This window comes from Vipera berus (assembly GCF_964194415.1).
Source record: "Vipera berus genome assembly, chromosome: 2".
NCBI classification, from domain to species: Eukaryota; Metazoa; Chordata; class Lepidosauria; order Squamata; family Viperidae; genus Vipera; species Vipera berus.
The window spans coordinates 117,926,322-117,951,424 of NC_138203.1; the positions used below are offsets into that span (position 1 = coordinate 117,926,322).

The following is a 25,103-nucleotide window of genomic DNA, read 5'->3' on the forward strand; positions in this document are numbered from 1 at the left end:
AATATTTGCAGATGTAAATGAAGAATATTAAAAATGTATTGCACAAAAACTGCTACTGAGCCATTGCATTGAACCCATAGAAAAAGACATATAATCCCACATGATTTTTCATTAATTTCCTCTGAAATTTCCTAGTTATTCAAGCTCCTCCTCTGTCTTGTGTACTGATTAAACATTCAGCAATTGCAAAGGGGCTTGGATTCAAACAGGCTCTCTGGATAAATACTGGAGTTGTCAGCACTTCTCTTGCCCCTCTGGACTACCATGGAGGGGTTGGCTCTCTCTCTGGTGGCTGCTCTATTGATTGGTTTTCCAGCGTCTTCCCTCGGGGGTCTGTAAGTATCACAGATATTTCAGCAGGGAGAGTAAAGCAGTGCTGGGAAAGGCTTTCTCTTCCATGACAGTGTGTGCTAAGCAGAACCATCATGTCCAAGGCTGTGGCCCTTTACGGAGTAATGAATTTCCTTGCAGGTGGCCCCAAGCCATTTTGAGCTTTTTCAGAAAGTCCAATATATCCCATGCCAGAAATAAAAGTATTACAATCATCAGTAAGGGGAACTGACAGACCCTGAAGTTCTTAAGCTGAGGAATTGTCCTTGAAGTGAAGATTCTCTGGACAAATATAAACACCTCTTGTTCTCAGTTATCACGGGGGCATGTGTGTGTGTGCATCTAAATTATTACTATTACTAAGCATACTATTTTTGAAGGGTCAATAACTTCCGGAAAACAGTCAAGTTGGATATCTAGACAACAGTCATCCTACGTTCTTTGTTTCTGATGTCTTCAAGTAATCTTTAGCCATCATGACTTAAGACTTCAGTGACATAGAGACTGACCTGCCTGCTTATTTTGAGAAGATATTTATTTTGCTGTGTGTACCTATACTGGAAAACCAGGTATGACTTTGTAGCAGGCATACACTTTGTGTAACTAAATGAAGTACAAGTGATAGCAGCAATGAGACTGACTATATTTCTCTGGTCTAGTATGGAGAATCAGCTACTGCAAAAACAAGACAGGGGGAGGAGGAGGCAGAGAAGGTGGTTTGTCAGTATACATTTCTTATTGCAGGAAAGAAAAGTAAATGTGTAATTCTGGTCCAGAAGGCAGTGTTTAAGCCCTTTACCATAGGGACCACTTCCTTTTCACTTTAGGAAGGCAATTGGAAGTGCAGCATTTGTTGTATGTGGGATGTTCCAGTGGTATTGTAAACAGTAAGGTTTGTGATTTTAGACAAGGCCTCCTACTTTTCCCTTCAGAATATGACCATTAATGGATAATTAATTCCTTGTTAAGGTTTCAACAAGCAGAAACTCAGAAGGGTTTTATTGGTTTGTTCATTTAACAATAATGAGAATTATAATAACAAAAGTGACATCTGTGCAAAAAAGGGTAATATGAACTGTTAAGTAGTGGGCTCTTGGTGCAGGAATGACAACACGAGGCTGAGTACAGGATAACTCATACTTTTATTCTTCATAGAACTGTACTGAAGCATGGGCTGCAACCAGCCGCAATATATAGTCTAGCCCCTAGGTGGCAGCCAATAGGTTTGAACTCACTCTTGCCGCCTGGGGCTAGCCAATTGCAGGACAGGAGACAGTTAGTCTGGGTTGCTGGAGAGCCGTAGCTGCAACCCATGTTGTGTATCACCAAAACCCAGTACATAACATGAACATTGCATCAGAAAAATAGAATAGAATAGAATAGAATAGAATAGAATAGAATAGAATAGAATAGAATAGAATAGAATAGAATAGAATAGAATAGAATAGAATAGAATAGAATAGGCCTTGGTCCTCTCTGAGCTTGCTTGTTTTCTTGCAGACATTTCATTACCCTGAGTAGGTAACATCATCAGTGCTAGTAAGGAGTACTGTTTGCTGTCTGTTTATATTCTGGTGTCTTGCCTATCTGTGTGGGTGGGGGTGGTTTTAGAGATTGTTTGGTTGGGCTGTTTACTAATGGCTCTGTGGCAGTTTCTTGTTTAGGGTATTGCTTACTTGATTGTTGGTCTGAAGTTGACCTTGGAGCTAATCTATGCTGATCTGAGTGCTGATTACTGGTGGAGGGGTGCTGGAGTCTTTTTCTCTTTGGGGCTGGTTGATTGTCTCTTTTGCGTAGTCTATAGATATTGTTAATGTCTATGTGTCTATTGATGGCTGATTTGTCAGAGTGCCAGGCTTCTAGAAATTCCCTTGCATTTTTGGATCTGGTCTAGGATTGTCACATTTTCCCAATTGAAACTATAGTTAAATCTGTCTATATGTTGTGAAATTAAAGAAATTGCCATACATCAAAAAATATCTCAGAAACCACAAATATACTACAACCACGTGGAATCAGCATAACACATAAGCCAACTAAAGCCCTTCAAAACATCCTAAGTAAACCCAAAGACCCAGCAACCCCAGAAGAAAAAACAGGAGTCATCTACAACATACAATGGAAGAACTGCAAAAACCACTGTGTAGGACAAACAGGCAGAAGACTGGCAGAATGCATCCATGAACACCAACTGGCAGTTAAAAGGTGTTGTGTAGTGAGTTCTTCGCGCAGGAAAGAAGACGAGGCAAGTGAGTTTAACAAAGCTCGTGTTTTATTGCTTGCAGGATCTGAACTGAAAATTGGGCTGCAGCTTGCAGCAATTTATAGCCTGGCCCCTAGGCGGCAGCCAATAGATTTAAAGTAACCCATTGCCGCCTAGGGGCAGCCAATAGCAGCACTGGAGACCTGGAGTCTGGGTTGCTGGAGAGCTCTTAGCTGCTCCACGTGGTGTTACACTTGAGCCCAATACATAACACCCCTCTCCTCTTAGATCAGACAACATCATAGCAATAATTAGTAAACAAACAAGTTACAAGACTTAACATCATAGCAACTATTTGTGAAACAATACAGTTAACATTATAGCATCAGATAGCCAGAATGAATAGAGTTCCATTATAGTACACAAGACAGTTAACATCATAGCTCTACTACTGTTTAAGTACAGTGACAAGTTACAGTATAGACAACATTACAGTTTCTTTATTTTACAACACAGTCAGCTAGATAAGGAGGCTTGCGTGCCCTTGTGAAATGTCTCCAGTCACCTTGTGGTCTATCAGCTTACCCATTGGGTCAGGTAAACCACTGTCTTTTGATGCACTTGAGTCAAAGGAATTAAAAGCTCTCTGGCTGGCCTCTCCAGGTTGGCCCACCCCAGAGTCATACTGATCAGCAGAGTTGGCACAACGGTAGTTGAAGTCTGGTTGGCTTGCTCCGTCAGGGGATCCATGTTGCACCTCTGGACTCCCCACCTCTACACCCAGTTCCTCATTGCTAATGAATGAATAGTCTTGAGAGTCCATGTGTGGGCTAGCTTGGCTGTAAGTTTGGGGACTTTGGGAGGGACTTACAATGCAGTCCTCGCTTAGTGGCCGTTCTGGAAACTGTTTCCTGAGTTGATCAATGTGGCGTCTGACAACTCGCCCTCCCTCCAGCCCCACTTCGTAAGAAAGGGGACCAGGTGATTTGGTAACTTTACCAGGGACCCACAAATTTCCATGTCCATAGTTCCTGGCCCAAACCCAATCGCCCACCTGTAGCCCCCTCGGGGGTTTTGGTTGAGAGGCTTCTGCTGCCACTCTATCAGGATGCAACCTGTCCAGTTTAGTAATCAGTCGCCTCCCCCAATGAAGTTCTGCAGGACTTTTGCCTGTAGCAGTGCAGGGCGCAGAATGCTGACAGTAAAAAATCTGTCAGTCTGTGATGCCAGTCACCTGTTACAATGCATTTAAGCGATTCCTTCGTGGTCCTCACCATATGTTTAGCTTGACCATTAGAAGATGGGTGAAAAGGGGCAGACGTTGCATGTCTGATAAGATTTGCTCTTAGGAAGGCCTGAAATTCAGCAGCAGTGAATTGAGCCCCATTGTCTGAAACTAAGACATCTGGCAACCCATGTGTTGCAAAGAGTTTTCTCAGCACCTGGATGGCCCTAGCAGTAGTCATGTTTGCAACTGGAATTACTTCCAGCCATTTGGAGTGACTGTCCACCACTATGTGGAAGAGCTGTCCCTGAAAGGGCCCAGCGTAGTCTATGTGAATTCTAGACCAGGGAGTGTGCGTTTCCTCCCACCTGTGAACTGGGGCATGTGGCATCTCAGGCCTAGATTGCTGGCATGTATAACAACCATGTACCTGTGCTTCAATGTCCTTGTCAAGGCCAGGCCACCATAGGTAGCTTCTTGCTAAGGCTTTCATTCTAACAGTGCCTGGATGGCCCTCATGTAATGACTGTAAGACCCTCTCTCTTAGTGACGAGGGGATTATGACACTGTTTCCCCAAAGGATGCACCCCTTGTGGGCTGATAGTTCATGTCTTCTTGACAAAGTAACTCTGAAACTCAAAGCCTGGGCTTTTATCCAACCACCCCGTGTGTACCCATGAGAGCACTCTACTCAGTGTTCTATCTGTAGCTGTTTCTGCATCTATGTCTCCAGCATGGTGGGGAAATTCTGGAAGGTCCTGAATGGACAGAATTCTGGCCACAGGGGCCAGGTCTGGTTCTGTTAGTGGCAGTGGAAGTCTGCTGAGGCCATCAGCATGGCCCATTTCTTTACCAGGTTTGTGAATAAATTTAAATGTGTATGCAGATAAGAAAATAGACCATCTCAACATTCTTGGTGAAAGTATGTGGGGGGTTTGTTTGTCTGTTGTGAAAAGTCCCAACAGTGGTTTGTGGTCTGTAAAGACCGTGAAGTCTCTGCCATATAAATAGTCATGGAATTTTTTTATTCCAGCTACAATGGCTAGGGCCTCTTTGTCAATTTGAGCATAGTTATGCTCAGCAGAGGACAGTGTCCTTGAATAAAATGCAATGGGGACTTGTGTTCCATTCTTTTCTAAATGACTCAAGACTGCCCGCACCCCATAAGGAGATGCATCACATGCTAAACAGACTGGTTTAGACTCCTTAAAATGAGTTATAGTGGATTTGGCTGTGACAACAGTGCTTTTAAGTCCTGGAAACTTTTCTCATGAGTGCCCGTCCATTCCCATGGAGCTTTTTTATCTAAGAACCTGTGAAGAGGCTCTGCAAATGCAGCTTTGTTAGGCAGGAAAGCATGGTAGAAATTGAGGAGGCCCAAGAATGCCTGTAGCTCTCCTTTGGATTTAGGGCTAGGAGCCAATTGAATGGCCTTCACTTTGGAATCAGCAGGGTGAATACAGTTAGCATCAATTCGAAATCCTAGAAATTCTGTTGAAGGGACCCCAATACTACATTTACTCTTATTTAATTTGAGGCCTGCTTCTCGAAGCCTTTGTAAAACAGCCCTGAGCCTGCTGGCTAACACTTCTGTGGATTCCCCAGCAATAAGTACATCATCAAAATAAGGGCAAACACCCTGTGTTGTGTAGTGGGTCCGACGCAAGGAAGAGACGCCAGCCGGAGTACGTGTTCAGTTCTTTATTGGAAGGGGGTAGCATACTGAGGGATGAGGGTTACCTGGCTTCCTTAAATACCTAGCCAGGTAGGCGAACAGCCAATGGGGTTGGCCCTAGGTTTCCCGCCGAAACTAGGTTTCCCGCCAAAACCATTCAGGCCAACGCCCCCTGGTGGCTGTTGCTATGCAGGTGCCTGCATACATAACACCCCTCCCCCCTTAGAGAAGAACCACATACAACTATAAACAATATTAACTATATACAACGTGTGTTAATACAAGGCAACTGTGGGGTGGTCACTTGCACACATAGTCCGCTAAATAGGCAGGTGTCCTGTGGGGCCGGGTGGACCGTCTGGGTGTGGCTTGGCCCTGTACTTGGACAGCCGGTTCGTGGAGCCTCTGTGCTGGGTTGAGCAGAGCTGGTTGCAGGAGGCCCTCCTCCTCTGGTTCCGGTTCTGGGTTGTTTCCGGTTGGGCTGGCCTCCCCTGGGGTGTGGCTGTTCTGTTGGGCGTGTGTGGTGCACTCAGGGACCCTTCCTCTGAGCTGGTCAATGTGACGCCTTATGTGTCTGTCCCCCTCCACCCCCACGATGTAAGAGAGGGGTCCAGTTTTCTCAACCACTGTCCCCGGAACCCATGGATGCCCTGCCCCGTAGTTCCTTGCCCAGACCAGGTTCCCCACGTTGAGAACCCTGTGTGCTGGTGATGATGATGATGATGATGATGATGGTGGTGGTGGTGGTGGTGGCCTATCCATCTCAGCTGCTACTCGGTCCGGGTGTAAACGGTCCAGCTTGGTGATGAGACGCCGTCCCCATCGAAGTTCTGCTGGGCTCTTTCCGGTAGCAACGCATGGTGTAGTGTGTTGGGCGAGTAGGAATTTCGCCAGTCTGTGATGCCAGTCCCTGCTAATGATGCGCCAGAGTGCGTCTTTGGTCATCCTTACCATCCGTTCAGCTTGCCCGTTGGTCGATGGATGGAAGGGTGCGGAGGTGGCGTGCCTAATCCAATTCGCCTTCAAGAACGCCTGGAAATCATTAGCGGTAAACTGAGGCCTGTTATCAGACACAATTACGTTGGGGAGGCCGTGTGTGGCAAAGAGAGCTCTGAGCACCTGGATTGTCCTACCCGAGGTCATGTTGGGCACAGGGACTACCTCCAGCCACTTGGAGTGGCTGTCCACTACTACTAAGAACAGGTGGCCCTGAAATGGCCCTGCATAGTCAATGTGGATGCGGGACCAGGGTGTGTGTGTGGCCTCCCACCTGTGTACTGGTGCGTGTGGCATTTCTGGCCTGGCCACCAGAGGTAGCTTCTGGCCAGTGCCTTCATCCTAACCACCCCCGGGTGTCCCTCATGTAAGGAGTCCAATACCTTGCCCCGGACTGCGGTGGGAATAATGACCCTGCTTCCCCAGAGGAGGCAACCCCTGTGCGTGGAGAGCTCGTTGCACCTGGTGAAATAGGCCTGGAACTCAGGCCCCGGGGACTTGTCCTGCCACCCTGTGCAAACCCATGCGTGTACCCTGCTCATGATGTTATCGGTGGCTGTGTTGCTGACAATGTCCTTGGCATGGACTGGGCATTCTGGTAGTTCCTGCAGAGCTAGGATCTGTGTTGCTGGTGCCGGGTCTGGTTCAGTGGTGTCAATGGGTAGCCTACTTAGGCCGTCTGCGTGGCCCATCTCCTTCCCTGGCTTGTGCACCAGCTTGCAATTGTAGGCTGCAAGGAAGATGGACCACCGGAGCATTCTGGGGGACAGAATTTGGGGCGTCTGCCTGTCCGTTGTGAACAGGCCCAGGAGTGGTTTGTGGTCCGTGTAGACAGTGAACTCCCTGCCATACAGATAATCGTGGAATTTTTAAATTCCTGCCACGATCGCCAGGGCTTTCCTGTCAATTTGGGCGTAGTTTCTTTCTGCTCCAGATAGCGTCCTGGAATAGTAGGCTATGGGAATTTGTGCCCCATTAGGCTCGAGGTGACTAAGTACTGTGCCCACACCATAAGGGGATGCATCGCATGCGATGCATATGGGCTTTGTCTCGATGAAATGGGTTACTGTGGACTTATCCAACAGTAGTACTTTTAAAGCCCTGAAGCTTTGGTCGTGGGCGGAAGTCCAGACCCATGCTGCCTGCTTGTCCAGTAGCCTGTGAAGTGGCTTTGCAATGGCTGCCTTGTGTGGAAGGAATGCGTGATAGAAGTTAAGCAGGCCCAGGAATGCCTGTAGCTCCGCCTTGTTCTTGGGTGTGGGTGCCAGTTTGATTGCCCTCACCTTGGACTCTGTGGGGTGGATTCCCTTGGCATCTACCCTGAATCCCAAGAATTCTGTGGAGGGAACACCTATGCTGCATTTCTCCCTCTTTAGCTTGAGGCCAGCTGTGCGCAGCCTGGACAGTACCTCCCTCAGCCTACCTGCCAGCTCGTCTGCTGATGCTCCTGCAATCAGGATGTCATCAAAATAGGGGCAGACTCCTGGAAAATGCCAGGAGCTACGCTGATCCCAAACTGCAGCCTGTTCACCCGGAATGCTCCCCTGTGTGTTACTATAGTTTGAATGTCTGCTGTTGCCCTGGTAACCGTGAGTTGCTGGTACGCCTGCGCAAGATCGAGCCTTGCAAAAATGGCGCTGCCTTGGAGGGAAGCGAGAACGTGGCTGACCGTGGGGACCGGGTAAGCGTGCGGGTTTAGGGCGCGGTTCACTGAGCACTTGTAGTAGGCACAGATCCTTATCTCCCCGTTGGATTTGAGCGGGGTGATGATTGGGGTTTCCCATTCCCCCCATCTACGGGCTCTAAGATTCCCTGGGCCACCAGCTCCAGCTCGCACTCGATTTTGTGTTTGAGCGCGAAAGGGACTCGCCGCGGCCGGACCCTAACAGGGGGAACGTTCGAGTTAAGCTTGAACGAGATGGGGGACCCTGTGTACCTGCCCAGTGTCCCGTCGAAGACGTCTGCAAACTTCTTGCAGATGGCCTCGATGGAGTTTCCCTGGATCCGGTGGATCCCGGAGACTGTGATTCCCAGGGCCTCAAACCAGTCCAAACCGACCAGGCTGGCTCTCCGGCCCTCTACCATGACAACCTCCAGGTGCTCTTCGCGACCCTTAAACCCCACCGAAACGGTAGCCTCCCCCCTTACCTTGACCGGCAAATTCTGGAAGTCGGTCAGGGCTAAATTTGTAGGCCGTAATTTAATCCGCTGCTTGCTCCGGCTATTAATATAGTTAAGGGTCCCCTCCGAAATGATGGAGACCGTGGATCCAGAGTCAAGCTCCATGCTGCAAGGAACGCCTTTCAAGCGGATTGTTAACCTAATTTTGGGTTTGAGCAGCTGGCGGCTACCCATGTGGTTAATGGCCAGCCGGCTCTCAACATAGCCAATTCGCGTTTTGGTCGGGGCCCCAGTACCTTCGAACGGTGATTCCTCCGTTGGTAGCTCGTGGATCTCTTCTCGGGGGCGGCAGCTACAACAGACCGCGGCTATGTGGCCTGTTTCTTGCAGGCCCGACACGTGGCCGACCGGAACTTACAGAGGCTGCGCACGTGGTTCCCACCACACCCTGCGCACTTCTGAGGGTTGGTGGCGTTGCTAGGAGGCCTGGGCTTGCCTGGGCATCTGACTCGCTGGTCGGGGGTCGACTTCCGCTGGAGGAGGTCGATGCTCTGCTCGTCCTCGGCTGTGGCGACCTGCCGGTGGATGCTGACTGCCTGGCTGCCGGTCCGGGTTTCCTGGACTGCTTGGACGGCCCCGCAGGCCACTTCGTGGGTCAGGATGGCGTCTTCGGCTTCCTGGAGTGAAACCTCCTCTCTTTCAAACAGGCACTCTTGCAGCCGCCTGTCTCGTAGGCTGCAAATCAACCGGTCCCGTAGCCGATCCTCCAAGTTTGAAAACTTGCAGGCGACGGCGGCTTCTCGTAGGGCGGCGAGGAATTCGGCACCGGACTCGTCGGGGCGCTGGTCCCTTTTTACGAACTGTGACCTCGCGGCCACTTTGGAGTGCTGGGGCCGGAAGTTGGCGTTGAGCTTGGCAACGAGGTCCCGGTACACGTCGGTATTGATGGCCTCTGGGGCGAACAGGTTAGCGGCGATCTCCAGGAGTGCTGGTCCCCCGATGCAGAGCAGGGCTGCCGCCTTTGCGCCGTCCTCCGAGATCTGGTTGAAGCGCATGTATAGTTCGGCGTGAGCCAGGTACCGGGCCCATGTCTCGGGGTGGCGGGTGTCGAATTCGCGGGGTTGTCCGGCCCTTGCCATCGCGGTGTTGGTTTCAGGTCTTGAGTCGCGGATGCGGTGACCGGTGTGGTCCGGTTGGCTGGTGGTCGCATTGGGAGGAAGGGAAGATTCCTCCTTCCTTCAGCGTGCGGTGTGCTCCCCAAGTGACTTCAGCTCCTTGTTCGCAGCAATCCCACCTTCGTCGCCACTGTTGTGTAGTGGGTCCGACGCAAGGAAGAGACGCCAGCTGGAGTACGTGTTCAGCTCTTTATTGGAAGGGGTAGCGTACTGAGGGATGAGGGTTACCTGGCCTCCTTAAATACCTAGCCAGGTAGGCGAACAGCCAATGGGGTTGGCCCTAGGTTTCCTGCCGAAACTAGGTTTCCCGCCAAAACCGTTCAGGCCAACGCCCCCTGGTGGCTGTTGCTATGCAGGTGCCTGCATACATAACACCCTGAATGCCTTTAAGTGTCCAGGCCTGTGGCACTGAAATAGACATTGTCGTCTGTGGAATGAGTTCAGTCTTCTGTAAAATAGATTTGGGCCCTACCGCTAGAGAGGAAAGGGTAGCTGGACATGGGATGTGGCACATTCATCCTTGAGGGATGGACGATGCCCTCAGCCATGAAGGAGATGGTAATGTATTTCTTTGTCAAGAATCCATCACTTGACCTGGCTATTTAATACAACTATTGACTGTTTTAGCATATACCTTTAGGTGAGGTGGTTGAAATATAAATACATGGGAGTATATTTCATATAAATTTTTATATAAAACCTTTGAGCTCTACAGTGGTGGTGAATCTATGACACATTTGTCAAATTGACTCAGCACATTTTTGAGTGAGATGCCAGCTTCACCAACACCCAACAATTATTCTTGAAAGTGGTTTTCAGTGGTCAGTTCTTGTGTGGGGAAGGAAGGGGTGCTCTAGGTGCCCACCTTTCACCAGAAAGTCCCCTTAACATGGCCTTCTCAGTAGCAGCTTATTCACTTTGGAGCAGCTTTATCCCCAAATTATTATTATTATTTTCTCTGTTGCCTTGCAAGTAAACTGAGTGCTTCAGTATGGAGATACATTCCTTGTGTGTCTAATCGCTCTTAGCCAAATAAAGTATTCAATTCAACTCAACTCAACTCAACTCAAATGCCTATCATTCAGGAGGAAAGGGAAAACAGTCCTTTCTTTTAGGGGTTCTGGAATGGGGGACCCCTCATTAGACGGGAATAATTTGCATGGATTTGAAAGGATTGATAAAGAAATACATAAGTAAATGCAATTTCTAATACTGTTTACATTAACCACCCCAAGCACTGGAGAATTTTGATAGCGGGAGTCATGCATGAGTTTCTAATGCCACTTCATGGCACATAGGAACAATATTTCTTTCTCAGAAATGGACCCCAGCTTTAAATTGGCTGTGCCATTGCAGATTCCTATCCTGCCTCTATTGCATCTCTGCCCAATATTTTGCCATCACTTGACTTTTCTACACATGGGCAACAGCCAATTCTGACAATAATTTGATCTGTACACTCTGATATAATAGTGCAAGTGTAATCATTATTAGCATTTATTATGTCTGTGTGGGGATACATTCCTGCAAGAACTATTGATTACTCCAGTCTCCATATTCGGCATAGTTTGTAGTAGTAATCAGGTAGCTCTGAAAAGCCAATTAATTTACATTGCAGACAGTTTATGTGAAACTGCACACTTATCAGATTACAAGGAGAAAACTTCCAAAGGCTTTCAAATTGCTCTGTTTAAAGGCAAACAGAGTGAGAGCCAGTAAAATGTGATTCAAGATGTCAAGATATGTTAATAAGGCATTTGTTAAAAATATATAACATGAGATTGATTTAATTTACACAGCCTTAATCTCCCATTCACATAAGATAATGTGTTCATTAATCTGCTATCTAAAAATATTTTTCTTTTCTCCATTGCTTTGCTTTTGCTTTTGTAATAAATAAATATTACAATAATAAATATGCCTGTGGTGTTAGCAACAAAACCTCCCATTTCTTTCCCTGCAAGTTCTGTAAAGGCTTTCAACCACTGACATTCCATTATTACAAAATGGCAACACAATACCATTCTCCTCATGGCCCTTACTTGGGGCTGACAAACTAAACCAATTTTTTAGAACCAAATGCTGCCTTTGGAAAATGCTGGATCAAGTAGGTAGGTACTGCTTTAACACCAGTATAGCCAGTTTGGTGTGGTGATTAAAGTGCTGGCCTGGAAATCAGGAGACTATGAGTTCTAGCGCAGCTGAGTGACTTTGGGCCAGTCCAGTGGTGGGATTCAAATATGTGAACAATCAGTTCTCTGTGTGGATGCCCCTTCTGGAAGTCCGTTCTGGGCCTGTGCAACAAAAAATTAGCTCCCAGTTCTGCTGAAATGGTGCAAACCAGCTGAATCCCACCACTGGGCCAGTCCCTTTCTCAGTCCAACCCACTCACAGAGTGAATTTTGTGGGGAAAATAGGAGGCAGGAACCTTTTATAAGCTGCTGACTTGAGTTGTACAAAACAAAGGCAGGATATAAATTTAATATTGGTGAACCTGATTTAAGACTCTCTGTAGAAGAGGAAACTGCAAACCCAAGCAACCTCTCTATGTGCAGCAGCCCAGGTGCAGAAAAACATAAACCAGCGCCCAAAACATTGTAAATTTCCATCTTATTTTAGGCAAGGGTTGGGGGTTAAAGATGGGCATCCCTAATTCCCAAAAAACAGCTTGATCTCATTTTGTCAGAATCTAGCCATTTTGCAGCCAAATTTCAGCAATGTAATTTCAGATGCTGAGGTCTGCAGATGGGGGTTACTGCAGGACTGCAGGCAGGCTGGGAACTGCCTAACCTTGGATGAAGGCACAATTCTATTTTTCCTATTCAAATCTGAGATCAAACACTGTTCTTTCCTAAAAAATGTTGTCCTTCTTTTAGCTGCAAGGGGACACTGCATTGTTCATTATGTTGTGTACACTCCATTATGCCCTAGCTACATCATGATCCATATGGCTGTTTTTTTATTTATAAGGCATTTGGTTTTGATGTCAGCTGTGATAGACGTTGATCACATCAGAATACCACACAGTAATGGTCAGTCCCAGTTTATAATTAAAAAACAGCAATTTAAAAATGCAATAAATTTACTCATTTTTCAAATGTATTTGAAAGCTTTCTGGGTCACAAAAGGGTAATTCAACAGTGATGTTTAACCATTTATTTCTTCACTTTTCTAAAAAAAGAGATTATGGAGATGCCTCATCAAATGACTCGCTTTTGCTAAGCAGACTAACTCAGGAGATGTTCTTTTCCTCTTCTGCAGCTACACCCTCATCACCCCTGGTGTTCTGCGAACCAACACAGAAGAGACAATTTTGGTGGAGGCCCATGGAGACAATGCTCCAAAACAGCTTGACATCTTTGTTCGTGATTTTCCACGAAAGCAGCAAATCTTGTACCAAACCAGAGTAGATATGAATCCAGGAGAAGGACGCATGCTTGTCACTCCAGCTATAACGGTGGGTGTATGGTGATGATTGCAGTACAGTCTGTTGTACCCCTACAAATAAATAAATAAATGAATAAAAATAAACCCTGCAAGCTAAAATCCTGTCCAGCCTGGCTTGAGGGGAAGTCCTATGCAACTTAGTCAAACATGACTAGATTGTCAGATATTGATCATATATATGTATTTATTTTACAGTCCTTACTGCCACAATTGCTGAAAGATTCTCAGCAGCATTTCACAGCAAACAAGTAAAATATAATAAATATTTAGATCAAAATCAATATCAAAACCAAAAATTAACCACAAGATAAAATCTGACAGATAACAAAGTATAGCAAATTAATGGTTAGTAAAAATAGGGTATCAGTGGGCAAAAGAGCTGAATTTTCAGATCTAGTATATAGACATTTCAGGAAACTCCAAAGGCTTTTGGGCAACCTCTGTTCTCCCTTACTCAGAAAGGAGAAATTGGGTTAGTCTGATAGAACTATGTTCACTCTCAACATAATGTAAGGGGGGAAAAAGAAGAATACTGAATAATATATGTCTGTGACCAATTTGTTTCCAACAGTCCTGGGTTTTCCAGAGGGCTTCAGTGTTGAAATGTTATTCCCTGACCAAATCCCATCCCAGGTTTCACTAACTGCAACTCTGCTATGTACTTGAGTCCAAGCAATGTCAAACAGCTGCTGTCAACTGAGAAAAGTTCTGCTAAATTTCTATATGCAGCGATTTCCATGAGAAGGCACATTAAATGTCCTAATCTTGCAGTGATGAAATTACAAATTTTTCTGGTTCTTTTCTTGTTTATTCCATTTCTATTTCATCTTGTTTTATTACATCTTGCTCAATTCCCCCCTTTTTCCCCATTGTCTTAACTTTTAGTTTTATATGACTGGTACACTGCTTTTCCTGTACATGATTTGGTAATTGCTGCTATGTTTTTATCTTGCTGGTTAATGACTATATTTAAATAAATCTGTTTTGATTTAATTGACACTAGTTAAATAACATTAGTTTATATTTTCATTTTTTCTTGAACGAGTACGTTTACCTTGTTCTTATTTTGATTGCTTTTTGTTTAAGATGTAATAATTTTTAATGAAATAAATTAAAATTAAAATTCTAGACAAACTCTCACTAAATAAGCCCTGCAAGGCTCTGCCAATTTGGTGCCCTCTGCAGGCATTAAACTGCAGCTTGTGCCAGCTGGTTTTAATGGAGTTGTAGGGCTAGAAGGCAGAGGTTGCCCAGTAATTGTTTTCCTGTAAACCTTAGATATTTTATTATTACTATTACTATTACCAGGGCTTTTTTTTCCTCATAGAATGCACAGAATGGCGTTCCGGCACCTTTTTATTGCAAAAAAACAAAACAAAAACAGCTCCCTTATTGGCTTTCCTAAGCCTATTGCAGGGCTAGGCAATCTTGGCTCTTTTTTATGACTCGTGGACTTCAGCTCCCAGAAATCCTGAGCCAGCCATGCTGAGGGGAAAGGGAGAGGTTTCCAAGCTGAGCCATGCTGGCTCAGGAATTCTGGGAGTTGAAGTCCTTCAGTCATAAAAGAGCCTGCACTAGAGGAGGACATTAAAATTATTTACAGGATTACTTCTTTAGGAACTAAACTTTTAGAATCTAAAACAGCTAATTCAAAAAAGCCAACAGGAAAGAACCTCACATTTTTCATCTGGTTCTGTCTTTTGGAAGGTAAAATTAGATAACAAAATAATCTATTTCTTATGTTAACATCTCTGCAATGAAAACAAAGGTAACAGGAAAGAAATGAGAAACATTTTTCTCAATGTAATATGTCTAGTTAGTTGATTCTAGAAAAAAATAGTATCTTTTGTACACTCTTGAAAACTATTTTGAATCTAAACAATTCTTAAGAATGAAATATTCTTAATTTGGACTTTACTTTTATTGTTTGGACTGTTGTGTGTTTTGAAAAATAGATTATTTAGAATCTAGTTATATTGCACTTCAGTCTTTACATAGTTAACCTAGTATATACATAACAATATATGATGTTTTCCCTGGTGAGCATAACATCAGTAACAACATTTATTAAAAAGGCTAAAATAATTTCTGGTGGTATTATCTGTATATTAAAATTTTGGATAAGCAGTGATAATGTATCCTAGCAAAAGATGTTACATATGTGCATAAGCGTAGTCAGTAGCATATGCCTTTTTAAAAATATCAAACATGCAAAGAAACAAAAATAAGTCCAAAATATCTGTATTACATCCAGAAATGCCAACTTTGCAACCAATATTTCTCATCCATAACTATGGCACCCTAAGGATACCTGCATACATGCAAATGCTTCTCTGGGATCAGTAACGCAGCAGGGATTGCTTTTTCCTTCCGGTAACATATACCTAAATCCATTTTATTGCATTTGGCAATTGTACTAAAAAAATAAGTCTCATTGTCAACCAATATAATTCATTTAATTTCAAATCAAGTGAAAAATTGATTCAAATTATTTTATTAAAACAAATTAATGGCAATTCTTTTATGAGATGTTGCCTCAAACAAAATGAGTTTGACATGCCTGCTCTAGATAGTTGAATGCTCCAAAATAAATTCTAGACCAGGCCTGTACATGCAGCCTACCAAGCACCCTTGGACAGAGCACAGACTTTTTTTTTAAAGTAATAAAATCACCACCACTGCGCTGAAAGTCATGTTGCCTAGTGCCTCCATGGCTTACCATGACCATGAGCTCCAACACTGTAGATGCTCCTCTAGTCACCAAATCATTGATTAGCCCACCAGCATTCTTTTGCAGACCACTAAGATTTTTAATTTTTCAGTGTGGGCCTTTCCCTTCTACAAGTTGCACAGATCTCTTCTAGATTTTCCTCTTCCCTTTCCTTGGTCTGTCATTGAGCAAGAATTGACTTTGTAGGGAAGCATATTATCATTTGATGTATATTTAACATATGTTCTACCTTTATTTACCAATTATATAATATTTGTATGCAATCCACATGGCGAAGTTTGGGGCAACTTACAATAGAAAAAAATATATTTTTAAAATCATAAGATTAAAACATAAAAGCAGGGCTTTTTTCCTCATAGAACGCTCAGAATGGCGTTCCGACACCTTTTTTTGCACACACAAAAAAAGCTTTTGCTCCCTCTAGTGGCTTTCGAAAGCCAATAGGAATTGCTGCTGAGCGCACCAAAAGACCTGGCTGGCAAATGTTGCACTGGCTAGTTGTCTGCAGCGAAAGCGAGTAGGCAGGAACTTTGCATCCCTCCCTGCTGCCCAACTACACCATCTCAACTAGGTAAGTAAGAGTGGACAAGGAGTGGGAGGTGGGTTCTGCGGAGTCCATGTGCACTCCTTCCTTGTGCTCACCCGTGTCAGCCAGGCTGGTGGCCTAGCTGGTGCTGGACCTGCACCACCGTCGCCTTGCCCTGCGCACCTTAGTGGCCGCCCTGCATTGCCTGGCCTGCACCACCTCCACTGCCCACCCCACGCAGCCCTGCCATATAGAACAGGTCCTGCAGCTCCCACAGCACCAGCCGTACCGGCTCCGGCCCCGGGGGGGAACCCACCACCAACACCCCTCGCACCTGTGACCACAGCAGCGCCACCCCCCCGCCTCCTGCGCCCGCTAAGAGGAGAGTTCCAGCACCTTTTTTTTTTTTAGAAAAAAAGCACTGACTATTACTATTCTATTTTACAACTATATATATACACTGAAATAAGAGACCATTCTACTTATGAACAGGTTATGTTTTGAGAATTCACAAGTCCAATCAAGCATATGTAAATTAACCTTCTCCTGACTTCCATACCTTCTAGGCTGGAGTTATGGACAGATTTGTTCATCTTGGTAAATGTGTGTGTGTGTGTGTGTGTGTGTATTTGGGTGATCTAATACTTGCCCAATGAAAAAAGTTTCAATGTGTTTGGATTCATGATTCTTCAGGAAGTGGGATGGTGAAACCAGGAAAGTTGATGTGAGGTGTCAGGGCCAAAACCTCAACCCAAGAAAGCAGAACTCTTGGAACAGTTTCACTCCAAAAGGAACTTTTATTAGGAGAAGCTGATAAGAGGCATAGAAGGTAGGATCTGAGGTTTTCCCACTCAGATCAATAAAGTCCCAAGCAAACCCCACCCCAATAGTTCATCTGGTCAGTTCAAACGAGCCAATCCCCAGGTGTTGAGTCCACTGTGGGAATGGAGCTGATAACGGAGTCCGTTCCCATGCCTGTGAAGATGTTGTTGGGTCTTCACACCTTTCTCTTCTGCAGTAAGAGATAAGCCAGATGGCTGGAGGCACATTCCTTTCTCGCCCCAGGTTGACATCAAGGGGAAACAGTTCAAAGAGCAAGGAGATAGAAATAGCAGAGAGGATACATTATAGCAAAGTGAAAGGAGAAATAATGCATCCCATGGAGCCTCCCGCTCCCCCTCAGGAGAAAGACAGAACCCACAGAAAGGAACCCGAAAGGGATGAACCAACCCACCCAACAAGGAAATGGGTTCTGACATAGGGTGAGAGTTCCCTCCTTCTCCCTCCCTCTTGTTTTGAGCTTGGAATTGGGTGATGAGTTTTCTTGGTGTGTAAATTAAGAGGGAAAAGGCCAGAAAAAACAAGGTGTACTACAGTGGACAAATGTGGCTTGTAACAGCAGAGTGGCAAGATGAGATCTCGGGGATCCTGGTGCTTTCTGCACCAGGAAAGATCAGAAATGTCCTTAGGAGAAGCAAGCAGCAAGTTTTTAAGATATAATATGTCTATGTTTGGCATTCTGTGATCCTCTTTGTTTTAATTTTTGACTCAGTAGTCAAACTTTTTGGATCAATGTTTTAGTTACCTAGGGCTAAGGAATGAGGCCTCAGGTGGCCCTTAATAATGATTAAGTTTGAAGTCTCTGCTGTACTGATCTTCTCATCCAGATTCCTGCAGAAGAACTGGATAAGGACCCCAGGAAAAATCAGTATGTGGTTGTGCAAGTAACTGCTCCTGGGGTGAGACTGGAAAAGGTGGTTCTCGTTTCTTACCAGAGTGGCTTTGTGTTCATCCAGACAGATAAAGGCATCTATACACCAGGCTCTCCAGGTAATCACCTTTTCTGTCTATTGCTTCGCTCTCCTGGGATCCCACTGTGGTCATGTGATGAATAGTACTATAAACAAAACCATTCCTGGGATTTGTCATTGATTTGAGGTATCTCCAGAGAGTGGGGGAATGGAAGAACATATCTCTTGTGAGTGTTGCCATTGGGGATATTGAGAAATATGTTTTGGAGACCTCAATAACAAGCATTAAATGTTCAGAAAAGATTTTAAAAACACATTTATAGACGACCCAGTGAAATGCAATCACAAATCAGGAAGAGAATGGAGAATTCCATTCAAGCTATAAATAATGTAAGCTATAAAGCGAGGGGGGGGGGAGCTTTGAGGGTTATATGAGTGATCTTTAAAAAAAACCCAATTCTTATTATGCTTCTTTAAAAGAAGACGAAAATTTGTTATCTTAAAAACAAAGGCCTTTTAAAAGCTTTAAAAAAAGGTAGTGCTGCAATAAACCCATTTGTCAACTTTAAAAATGAGCATGGCCATATGCAAGCCTTGGAGTTCTGCTTTATTTGTCTCTTTTTTATTGAAAAGTTTTAAAATACATTTTAAAAACATAAACTCCCTCCCCCCCATTTCCCCTCCCTCCCCCTCCCCCCTGACTTCCCAGAGCTGAATACAGTATTAACTTTTACAAACTTAATCCAAAATATGCTAACTAACTAAAAAATAACACTTTAAATTCTGTCACACTTTAACTCCCCTTATACATAACTAAATAACTAAATAATAATAACTAAATACTAATACATCTTATAACACTAATGCTCATTCATATGCTAAATGAAACTTTTTAGTCCCATATTTATTCTGAATATAATGATCCATCTTCTCCATTCCAAAATATATCTCTGTTGCGATTGTTCTTTCAAATATGCTGAATTTTTTGCCATTTCTGCCAGTTTTGAAACTTTTAAAGTCCACTCTTCTATCGTAGGCAGGTCCTCCTTCTTCCAATATTGAGATACCAAAAGTCTTACTGCCGTTATTAAATTCAACATCAATTTGGTTTCTATAACAGTACAATCTGTAATAATACCCAACAGAAATAACTGTGGAGAAAACCTTATCTTTTTCTTAAATATTTTCTGCATTTTCCACCAAATTTTAATCCAAAAAGCTTTAAATTTTTTGCAAGTCCACCATATATGATAATACGTTGCATCATCACAACCACACCTCCAACATTTAGGCTGGTAATTTGGATACATACATGCTAATTTTTTAGGATCTAAATGCCATCTATAAAACATTTTATAAAAATTCTCTCTTAAATTTTGTGCCTTTGTGAATTTTACATTTCTGACCCAAATTTTTCCCCAAATATCCATTGTTATTGACATTTTATCATACAATCTTTAACAAGTTCCGTTTCTGAATCTCTTTTTATCAATGCATTATATATCCTTCTTATATGTGCTTGACTTTGATCTCTTTTTTTTTAATTGAAAAGTTTTACAATACATTTTTTAACAAAACAAAACCCCTCCCAACCCCCTCCCCTCTCCCCAACCCTCCCCAACACCTCCCTCCCTTCCCCCTCCCCCCTCCCCGACTTCCCAGAGCTAAATACAGGGTATAAAAATACAAACAATCATAATCTACCTTATGCAAACAACAATAAACTATTAAATCTATCGCACTTTAACTCTTATAAAATAACTACAAGCAATATAAATATCACATCAATACTTCTTCAAATGCTAAATGAAACTTTTTAGTCCCATATTTATTCTGGATATAATCAATCCATTTTTTCCACTCCACAATATATCTCTGTTGCGAATGGTCTTTCAAGTACGCTGAGATCTTTGCCATTTCCGCCAGGTTGGAGACTTTTAAAGTCCATTCTTCTATAGTCGGCAGTTCTTCCTTCTTCCAATATTGCCCTACTAAAAGTCTTGCTGCCGTAATTAAATTCAACACCAACTTAGTGTCCACAACAGTAGTATCAGTAATAATACCCAGTAAAAACAATTGCGGACAAAACTTTATCCTTTTCTTAAATATCTTTTGCATGTTCCACCAGATTTTAATCCAAAAAGCTTTAACTTTTTTACAGGTCCACCATATATGAAAATACGTTGCATCTTCACCACCACACCTCCAACATTTAGGCTGGCAGTTCGGATACATGCTTACTAATTTTTTAGGATCTAAATGCCACCTATAAAACATTTTATAAAAGTTCTCTCTTAAGTTTTGAGCTTGCGTAAATTTTACATTTCTCATCCAAATCTTTTCCCAAGTATCCATTATAATGACTTCTTGAAAATTCTGAGCCCACTTTATCATACAGTCTTTAACAAGTTCTGTCTCTGAATCAATTTCTATCAATGCAAGATATATCCTTTTAATATGTGCTTGACCTTGATCTCTAATTTGCTTTACCAGATTTTCATCAGTCATTGAAAAACCAATTTTCTGGTCTTCTTTCCACCTGGCCTGTAATTGCCCATACTGAAACCAAGTTTGTACAATCTTTTCTTCTCTTAAGATATTATACGGCTTCAAATGCCATACATTCCTTTCCAAACTTAAAATTTCCCTATATGTAATCACATCATGTTTAAACCCAACACTTATATTTTCTATTGCGTGTTTCAGTATTGCCCATATAGGTATCTTATAATTTAACTTATGTCTATACTTTTTCCAAACTCGCAACAGAGCATGTCTTAGAATATGTACCTTGAACACATTATCCACCTTCTTATCATACAATAAATATGCATGCCAACCAAATAACAAATCATGGCCTTCAAGATTTAATAATCTCACTTGTGTTAAATTAATCCAATCACTTATCGCTGACAAAGCAGCAGCTTCATAGTATAGTTTAAGATTAGGCATTTTAAGACCACCTCTCTCACGCGTATCCTGCATAATCTTAAATTTAACTCATGGCCTTTTCCCTGCCCAGACAAATTTATTAATACCCTTTTGCCATTCCTCCAAGTTTGAATCCTTTTTAAGAATAGGTATCATTTGAAATAAAAATACAAATTTCGGCAAAACATTCATTTTCACTGCTGCAATTCTTCCCAATAAAGATAATTGTAGTTTTTTCCAGCTATCCAATTCTTTTTGAACTTTTCCCCATAACTTTTCATAATTATTTTTATATAGCTTTACATTTGAGGGTGACAAATATATCCCCAAATATTTAACCCTTTTAACAATTTCAAATCCCGTTAGCTCTTCTAAAACAGCCTTTTGATCTCTAATTTGTTTTACCAAATTTTCATCAGTTGTCAAAATACCAATTTTCTGTTCTTCTTTCCATCTAGCTTGTAACTGCCCAGATTAAAACCAGGTCTGAACTATTTTTTCTTCTTTTAAAATATTAAACGACTTTAATTGCCATACATTCCTTTCCATTCTAAGAATTTCTTTATATGTAGTCACATCATGTTTAAATCCCACACTTATATTTTTTATTGCATGTTTAGGTATTGCCCAAATTGGTATTTTATAATTTAACTTATATCGATATTTTCCCCAAACTCGCAACAGAGCATATCTTAATATATGAGTCTTAAAGATATTATCCACCTTCTTATCATACAACAAATATGCATGCCAACCATATAATAAATCACATCCTTGTGTTAAATTAAACCAATCACTAATTGATGATAAAACCGCAGCCTCATAATATAATTTAAAATTGGGCATTTTAAGACCACCTCTTTCACGTATATCTTGCATTATCTTAAGTTTTACTCTCGGTCTTTTCCCTGCCCAAATAAATTTATTAATACCTTTCTGCCATTCCTCCAAATTTGAATCTTTTTTAAGTATAGGTATCATTTGAAACAAGAATAAAAAATTTGGTAAGACATTCATTTTCACTGCTGCAATTCTTCCCAATAAACACAATTGTAATTTTCTCCAACTATCTAACTCTTTTTGTACTTTCAACCATAACAATTCATAATTATTTTTATATAATTTCACGTTTGAAACTGAAATATATACCCCTAAATATTTAATCTTTTTATCAACTTCAAATCCTGTTAATTTTTCTAAGACTTCCTTTTGTTCTATAGTCATATTTTTAGACAGTATTTTAGTTTTAGTTATTTTACCCTTTTAAATTTTACAAGCTTCTGTTAAACTACCATTAATTATTATTTGGGCTGTTTGTTTCTGATATATTGCCCTAATAGGTTGTAAAAACCTATCCCCAAACTCCATCTTCTCCAATACTTTAAATAAAAATTGCCAATTCAATTGATCAAAGGCCTTTTCAGCATCCAAAAAGATCAGCGCTGCGGGGACTTGATTATTTCTTTCCAAAAATTCTAATAAATTTACAATATGTCTCACATTATTTTTCATTTGTCTACCACTTATAAATCCTGTTTGATCACTATGAATCATTTGCTGCATAACCCTCATTAATCTATTTGCTAAAATTTTAGCAAATATCTTATAATCAGTATTCAAAAGCGATATTGGTCTGTAATTTTTAGTTTGAGTAAGATCTTGATCTTCCTTTGGAATTAATGTTATAAAAGCTGTTTTCCACGAAGGAGGCACTTCTCCTCCAGACTGAATTGTTCTAAATAATTCTTTTGGAGGTTCCACCATTTCTGTTTGTAAATTTTTATAATAAATGGCTGTCAAACCATCTGTTCCAGGTGCCTTACCCACTTTTAATTGTTTAATTGCTAAAACAATTTCTTCAACAGTTATCAATTGATTCATTCCTTCCCTTTGCTCTTGTGTAAGTACAGGGATATTCATACCTTGTAAATAACTATCTATATCTAAACCTTGAGTTACATCCCTAACATATAATTTGGAATAAAATTCAACAAAAGCCTTTTTAATAAAATTTTGCTGAAACACCTCTTTACCCTAATATTCTATCTTATCTATATTACGTGACTTTTGTTTTTTCCTTAACAGATAAGCTAACCACCTACCTTGTTTATTAGCATTACAAAAAGTATTATGTTTAGCATACTGTAAATTAGTTGCCACTTGGTCTGCCATCAACATATTAAACTGCCCTCTTAGCAGATTAATTGCTTCTTTCACCCTCTTATTAGATGGGTTCAAAATAAAAGCCTTCTCTTTCATCTTTATTTCCTCCTCTAACTCTTTACGCTTAAATTCCAATCTACGTCTATATTTATTATTCAAATATATTAACACTCCTCTCATATAAGCTTTACTTGCATCCCAAACCATTTCAATGGAAGTACCCTTATGCATATTTGTTATAAAAAAATTCTTTCATATATTTTTTTACATTCTTCCACATTTTCTTCATATCTAAACAAATTTTCATTTAACCTCCAAGATCTCTTATCTCCCTTGCCCTTGTCCAATTCCATCCATATTGGGCTATGGTCTGATAAAATTCTTGGACATATCTTAATCTTCTTAACCCTGGAAAAAATCATTAGTAGTCAATACAAAATCAATCCTGGAAAAAGATTGATGTCTATCAGAAAAAAAGGTAAAATCCTTTTCATCCACGTTTCGTTCTCTCCAAACATCTCTCAATTCCAAATCATCTTTCCTATCAAAAAAGATTTAGGCAATCTAGCATGATTTGGAGTACTTTTAAAAGGTCCTTTTTTATCTTTCTGCGTATCCAGCACTCCATTCCAGTCTCCCATCAAAATACACGATTTATAATCCTATTGAATTATTTTATTATGTAAAAATTTATAAAATTCTCCTTGCTGTAGATTAGGTGCATATAGTCCAATTAAAAGTATTTTCTGCCTTTTTATTAAAAGTTCAATTATAATATATCTTCCTTGTTTATCTGCTTCAATTAGGTTAGCTGATAAATCCTTCACATAGATAACTACTCCATTCTTCTTTTCTGAAGCAGATGCAATAAACTGAGTACCCAATCTAGAATTTGTCAAATATTTTTGATCAGATACACCGATATGCATCTCTTGCAAACATGTAACATCATTTTAAAATTGTTTCAAATACTGAAATATTTTCTTTCTCTAATGCGGTGAGTTTAAACCATTAACATTCCAGGTTAGAAACTTTGTCGCCATCTTTTGTGACATGAAGCTTTTGGAGCACATCTTGCAGATCCACAAGCACCTGCCTCTTTGGTCGCGCACCTCCCACTGCTTCACTATAAGTAGATTCTTGAGTTTTAGTTATAGATTTCTGTTGTTCTTGTTCTTGTTGCTTTCGTCTAGCTGCAGCCCGTGTCACTCTTTGAGTCTTAGATTCTTCTAACAATCCCTGGGGCTGTGCAGTTTCCAAAGTTTTCTGAGCTTCTTTTGCAATCAATGAAATGATTTCTGCATCTCCCTGTATATTTTCCATTTGTGCCTATCTCGCTCCTTCTTTCTTCCTTCTTTTAAATTCCGGGGATGGCGGAGAACCTGCTTTCAGTACATTGCAATAAAAATCTCATGCCTTCAAAACTGTATTAAGATGATATTTTGTACCTACATAGTTCACCACCAATCCAGCTGGTATCTCCCATCTAAACTGGAGATGTCTTTTCTTTAATTCATCTGCCAAAAAAGCAAACTCTTTCCTTTTCCTTAAAATTCTTGGAGGAATTTCTTTCAAAATCAAAACCTCTTGATCAGCCACTTGAAATCTGTTATTGTAGAAAGCTTGAACAATCACATTTCTAATTGATCTCTTTGTGAAATAAACTACCACATCTCTTGGTAATTTTCTTTGCCTGGCAATCCAGGAGTTAACACGAAATATTTTATCTATATCCACCATAATATCTTCAGCTTGACACCCCAAAATCGGTTCCAAAGCTTCTGCTAAAATCTCCTTCAAATTTTCCTTTGAATCCTCTTTCAAACCTC

At 41.7% G+C, this 25,103-nt stretch overlaps 1 protein-coding gene across 1 annotated transcript in view; it reads left to right on the forward strand.

The window, feature by feature from the left end:
- The first annotated feature begins 231 nt into the window (after window positions 1-231).
- Window positions 232-25,103, forward strand: part of LOC308661933 (venom factor-like) — a 123,938-nt gene continuing 99,066 nt past the window's right edge. The window contains exons 1-3 of the mRNA XM_081317204.1: window positions 232-335; window positions 12,987-13,182; window positions 18,097-18,259. Coding sequence (XP_081173330.1) covers window positions 265-335; window positions 12,987-13,182; window positions 18,097-18,259 — 430 coding nt within the window. The 5' untranslated portion in view covers window positions 232-264. The remainder of the gene's footprint in view (window positions 336-12,986; window positions 13,183-18,096; window positions 18,260-25,103) is intronic.